At 53.2% G+C, this 6331-nt stretch overlaps 1 protein-coding gene across 1 annotated transcript; it reads right to left on the bottom strand.

Moving 5' to 3' along the window:
* Positions 1-308: 308 nt before the first annotated feature.
* Positions 309-3227, bottom strand: LOC125521421 (beta-glucosidase 28). The gene is made up of 10 exons (XM_048686480.2): positions 3038-3227; positions 2856-2916; positions 2468-2526; positions 2301-2376; positions 2141-2218; positions 1972-2059; positions 1264-1891; positions 1067-1169; positions 879-987; positions 309-751 (listed from the first exon to the last, which is right to left on the bottom strand). The coding sequence occupies exons 1-10, from the start codon at positions 3176-3178 to the stop codon at positions 583-585; spliced, it is 1512 nt and encodes a 503-aa protein (XP_048542437.1). The 5' UTR covers positions 3179-3227; the 3' UTR covers positions 309-582.
* Between the last annotated feature and the right edge of the window lie 3104 nt (positions 3228-6331).

Genomic DNA, 6331 nt, shown 5'->3' with positions numbered 1-6331 from the left:
TGTTGTTACTAGCATCATATATCTTGCTCACTTAGTTGCATATCTAGACAACATATTTGTTGCTAAACCTAATTTGTTAAGAAAAAATAAAAATTGGTAGTTGTCTATTCACCCCCTTCTAGTCAACCATATCGATTATTTGAGGGCTAAATGGCAAAACACATCTGCCAGCGCGGTTCAGACAGTTCTGACCACGCGGTTCAGACAGTTACAGATGGTTTGAAGGCGGCGTAGCGATGGCCTTACATTATTGACAGGCAGCGTAGCGATGGCCTTACATTATTGACATTCATTTTCTTCTTCTTCCAAACGACCATTGGGTTGAATTCATTATTATTGATAATCATATACAAGAAATCGTACGACGCTTCTTTACGAGTGCCCTTTTTTAAGCATTTCTTTACGAGTACATAAATTGTACGACATTTATTCGCTGCAATCTTGTCACACATGCACGCATGAATAGCATGCGCCTGCAATCGACGTACGGAGGATCGCTCGATTGATTATTCACTCAAATCGCTTCATTTTCTGACCGTCCAAAAAATAACTAATGTAATTCCCGGCCATCTTCACCGTCGATCAGTGCCTCTGAAGGAAGTCCTGGATCCAGTAGCTGGACTTCTTGCGGTACCTGGCGAGCGTGGCATAGTCGACGTAGATGAGGCCGAACCGGTCCTTGAATCCGTCACCGAACTCGAAGCCGTCCAGGAACGTCCATGTGATGTAACCCTTCACGTTCACCCCCTCCCTAGAGAGGCACGGTAAAATGTTAAACATCGAATGGAAAAATAGTACTCTGAAATTTGTTTGGAGTAATGCTTGATGTATCATCTTCACAGTCCTAGAGAAAAATTGATGTGTGTGCGCGCACGTACTGGATGGCCTTGTGCACGAACTTGAGGTGGTTGACGTGGAAGGAGATGCGGGTGTCGTCCTTGAGCGCCTCTTTGATCGGGATTGTGCTGTTGTTCGCCTCGTCGGTGCCTGCATCGAACAGCAATACTATCAGTTATACTTGAACTGAACCGAGGGACAAATCAACAGAAATGGTTTTCTGGTTTACCGTTTTCGGTGATGTAGATGGGGCGGTTGCCGTAGATCCTCCGGATGTAAAGCAGCAGCTCGCGCAGCCCAGGCGGGTAGTTGAAGAAGATGGGCGTGTACGCCTACATACAAAGATATATGCGTACGTACATTCATTCAGATCGATGATGAAATCTCTTGTGAAATCAGCTCGATACTGCACCCGCAAGATCGTACCGGTGGGCCGATGGGGACGCCGTTGCGGTAGCCGGTCTGGTTGACCCGGTGGTCGGTGCCGTACGACGGCTGGCGCCGGTCGGGCGCGCGCGCGGCGGCCTGCGCGTAGTTGCTCGTGTAATAGTTGAGGCCGAGGAAGTCGTAGGACCCCTTGAGCATGTCGGACTGCTCCTTGGTAAACTCCGGCAGCCGGCGGCCGACCAGCCGGCGCATCGTCGCCGGGTACTCCCCGAACGCCACCGGGTGCATGAACCAGCCGAGCATGAAGTCCAGGCTGCGCTTCACGGCGTGCCGGTCGGCGTCGGAGGCGGCGTCGTAGGGGATGAACCAGTGGGACACCTGCACGATGCCGACCTGGCCCCGCTGCGCCGGCTGGTACCTGGTGCGGTACAGGCGCACGGCCTCGGCGTGCGCGATGAGGAGGTTGTGGCCGGCGATGTAGGGCTCCGTGGAGGAGTCCCCGGCGCCGCAGGCCTTGGACACGTACGGCGAGCAGCGGCCCGGGGCCGTGCTGCCGCTGCCGTAGCCGAAGGCGCAGAAGATCATGGGCTCGTTGAAGGTGGTCCAGAACTTCACCCGGTCGCCGAACAGCTTGAAGCACAGCTCCGCGTACTCCACGTAGTCCTTTCTGCACGTGACGTACGTACTATGTCAAGTACACTACTCACAAACGACTTCCATTATCTCTAAGAACAGTAGCTTCATTACATGATGTTTTCGCTCAAGAAGCCTCCGTATTTGTCCTCGAGGACCTGGGGGGTGTCGAAGTGGAAGATTGTGACGAAAGGCGTCAGACCTGCAGCCACGGAACAACGTTCGTCAGAGCAAGTTCTTCTTTTTCAATGGATGAACAGAAAGGTACGTCTTGATTCATTACCTCTAGCCAAAACCTCGTCGATGAGGCTGTTGTAGAAATCGACCCCTGCTTTGTTGATTCCTCCGGCTATGGTTCCGTCTGCAGCAACCGGTCAGTCAGAACAAAATGTTGAACTAGCTACATTCAGTTATTTCGACACTCTGCTCAAACTTGACCCTACTTGGAAGGATCCTGCTCCACGCAAGGGAGAACCGGAAGGTGTCCATATTCATGTCGGTTATCATCTTCAGATCGTCCTGCATTCACAGATCCACGACGAGATCGGTCAAAGCATGGCATGTGGTTAACGGCGGCCCCGAATTCGATCAGACAACAAAGAGGGCGCACCTTGTAGCGATGATAGAAGTCGTTTGCCGTATCCGGGTTGCTGCCGTCGGCTATTTTACCTGCAGTCACAGTGTGTTTTACTCGCCGTCAGTACATTTCTTCGGGGTTTTTTCCCGATCCAGGACGGAAGCCGCTACGGTTTTTCTCTCGGCGTGACGTCCATGTTTGAGCAGAGCGTGCATGGTACGACACACATGCTCGTCGTCGGCTAAGAGGTCAGAAATCGGGGAAAGCGATGCCTTGCCTCCTATTCCTATTCTCTAAAGTAATTGAACAGAGGCTCAGCTCGCGGAACGCGTGTTGTAGCTAAAGTACACTAGCAACTGTATTATTAGTCCTATCTTGTCGGCAGTATTATGAGAGCCAGTGGTTAGTTGAAGATCTGAACCTGGGGTGCGAGCGAAGGTGTCCCAGATGTTCTTGCCCCGCAGATTCACAGCTCCCTCATACTGCAACCAAGAAATGCAGAATGGCAGGTAGTATAAGAAAACTACACCAAACAACCTTATTCAGCAGGCCAGAGAAACAAGCTCGTCTAAGCAACGTATACCAAGACATATGATATGATACCTGAATGGCGGAGGAGCCGGTGCCGAAGATGAACCCCTTGGGGAAGCTGTACCTGTTGAACCCGGCGCCATGGACGCCGCCGCCGCTGCAAGCTAGCAGAGCCGCGAGCAGGAGAGCGGGCACGAGAAGAGCCCTATCCATTCCAACCCGGTCACTAGTGTGCTCGCTATTGTCGATCAACCCTGCTGTCTGACGGGTATTTATACATGCGAGCTGGGCGCAGGGAGCGGCGAGTGATGGCTCCACGTTAGCAGACGGTGACTGCGATCAGCGGTGCCGATTACCATCCTGATTCCCCTGAATACATGTTGCAGAGAGGAGATACGGAATGAGAGTACGAACAAGTCAAATCATAAGGAATATTATAGTTGAGCGTGTGACATTCTTTTTGGATGGACTTGCGATTGTTGGCACAGCTTGAGAAACCACGAAATAGCAGGAGCATTGCGGAGACAGTTCGAGTTGGAGAATGTATCGAGGTTCTACAATAGTGTACGTACATAATCCCAGGTGTACTTATATTGGTGGCATTATCCCAGTACGTACTTATATTAGTGGATGTATATAGCTGTAGTAGCGAATAATAGCATCCCTCAGTCAAACTCAACGCGATTTCCGGAGATTGTCTGAAAAACTCGACGCGGACGTTCCCGGAGAAATATCATATCTGATGGAGACGCTGCGTAGCCAGAAAGGCGGTGATCTTATCACGCCAGGCCGTTCATAAGTAGCCATCAGGAATTCACAATGTTTAAATCTTGGACGGTAGAGGCCGATCCGATTGAATATATGCCATTAATTTGTCGGGTCTACACGACAGGCAATGTGCATGCCATAATTGTCCATCTTTGTGTGTGTGTGTAGGGGGGGGGGGGGGGGGGGGGCAGGGGCAGGGGGAAGTTTCGCTGGGTGGAGGAAGGGGATGAGAACACCCGCTTCTTCCATGCTCAGGCGTCCCAGCGCTACCCGTCCAACCGGATCAAAGCGTTGGATGTTGGCGGCGGCCACATGGCCAAGGCGGAGGCCCTCCACGCCTTCTACACTGACCTCCTTGGCGGGCCAGGGACCCCATCTGACGCTTCGACCTGTACGAGCTGTACGAGGGCGCCGCCACTGTTGATGGTGCCAGGTTGGTCGCCCCCTTCGATATGGCGGAGCTCGAGGCTGCTGTCAAGGGCCTCGACAGAACCAACGCTCTCGGGCCCGATGGCCTGGGTCCAGCCTTCTACCAAGCCGACTGGCCGCTGGTCCGCGGCGACATGCTGTGATTGTTGGTGGGGTTCTATGACAACTCTGTGAACCTCTCATGTATCAACCGCGCACATATTGTGCTGCTTCCCAAAGCCAAGGGGGTGCTCGCGCCTGGTGGTTTCTGCTCCATCTCGCTACAAAACGGTGATGTCAAGATCCCCTGCAAGGTTCTGACCACCCGTCTACAACAACAAATCACTGATGTGGTGGACATTGATCAATCCGGGTTCATCAAGGGGCGAAGCACCTCCGAGAACTTTGTGTTCGTGACGGAGTTTGTGTAGTGCTGCGAGACTCGTCGGGCCCCCTCTCTGGTCCTGAAGCTGGATTTCGCCAAGGCCTTTGATTCCATCGACTGGCGTAGCCCTCGTCGGATTATGGAAGTGTGCGGCTTTCCCTCCCTCTGGTGTGATTGGATGGACTCAATCTTCCACTCGTTCATGTCCGCGGTGGTCCTTAACGGCGTACTCGGGAGGTGGATAAACTGCAAGAAGGGGTTGCGGCTGGGGGACCCCCTCACCCCCTACCTGTTCCGACTTGTCGCGAATGTGCTCCAACAGATGATCAAGAGAGACGGGGGGATGCATCACCCCCTGATTGATGATGCGCCTCCACTCGTCCTTCAATACGCCAGCGACACAATCGTCATCATGTGTGCAGAGCTGGATGCAGTGCAGCGCCTGAAGGGCATCCTCGACGATTTCGTGGCTGCAACGGGGCTTGTCATCAACTTCCACAAAAGCACCGCCGCATCCGTGCACATCCCCGAGTGCGAGCTTCACGAGATGGTCCAGGTGCTGGGCTGCGTCGTGGGGAGCTTCCCTCAAGTCTATCTCAGCCTTCTGCTCTCCAACCGCAAGCTCTCGATGGTCGACTTCCTCCCGCTCATTGCCAAAGCGGAGCACTACCTCTCCGACTGCCGCGCGCAGCTGCTGTCCTTTGGGGGGGGGGGGGCGCCTGGTGTTGCTAAACGCCGTGTTGGACGCCCTCCCTACATATGCCATGGCGGCGATGGAGATCTCGCCTTCTATCCTCTAGGCAATTAAAGCCATGTGTCGCTCCTTCCTTTGGTCCGGGGCGGACAGAGCATCGAGAGCCTAGTGCCTCGTTGCATGGGACCGTGTGGTTTGCTCCAAGGAAGAGGGAGGGCTGGGGGTGCGTGCTCTTCCGGTCCAGAACCGGTGCCTCCTGATGAAGCTCCTTCACCGTCTACACTCGCGCCAAGGATGCACCATGGGCACGCTGGGTTTGGGGCGAGCTTGGGCGCTCACTGCTGACCATGGCGGCGATGACATCTCTCCTCGGACCACAGTTGACCTCCCTGACAAAGCTTATGCCAGTGTACAGGGCGGTCTCTAGTGTCTCCGTCAGGGACGGACGCACTACGACGTTCTAGTTAGACTCATGGCTGCCTAGCGGTGCTCTCCCTATCTAGATGATACGTCCATTTTGCATCACGTTTTTATATCGATATTTATTGCATTATGGGTTGTTATTACACATTATGTCACAATACTTATGCCTATTCTCTCTTATTTTACAAGGTTTACATGAAGAGGGAGAACGCGGTAGCTGGGATTCAGGCTGGAAAAGGAGCAAATATTAGAGACCTATTCTGCACAGCTCCAAAAGTCTTGAAACTTCACGGGAGCACGTTTCAGAATATATAAAAAATATTGAGTGCAAGAAGTACCAGAGGGGGCCACCCATCAGCCACGAGGGTGGGGGGCGCGCCCCCTGCCTCGTGGGCCCCCTGGTGGTCCTCCGATGCCCATCTTCTGCTATATGGAGTCTTTCGTGGAGGAAAAAAATCATAAGCAAGCTTTCGGGACAAGACTCCGCCGCCACGAGGCGGAACCAATCTAGGGCTCTGGCGGAGCTGTTCTGCCGGGGAAACTTCCCTCCGAGAGGGGGAATTCATCACCATCATCATCACCAATGATCCTCTCATTGGGAGGGGGTCAATCTCCATCAACATATTCACCAGCACCATCTCATCTCAAACCCTAGTTCATCTCTTGTATCCAATCTTTGTATCCAAAC

The sequence above is a fragment of the Triticum urartu genome, chromosome 7A, assembly GCF_056163025.1.
Source record: "Triticum urartu cultivar PI428250 chromosome 7A, HENAU_Tu73, whole genome shotgun sequence".
Lineage (NCBI taxonomy): Eukaryota > Viridiplantae > Streptophyta > Magnoliopsida > Poales > Poaceae > Triticum > Triticum urartu.
This window is presented reverse-complemented; position numbering and strand designations above follow the sequence as displayed.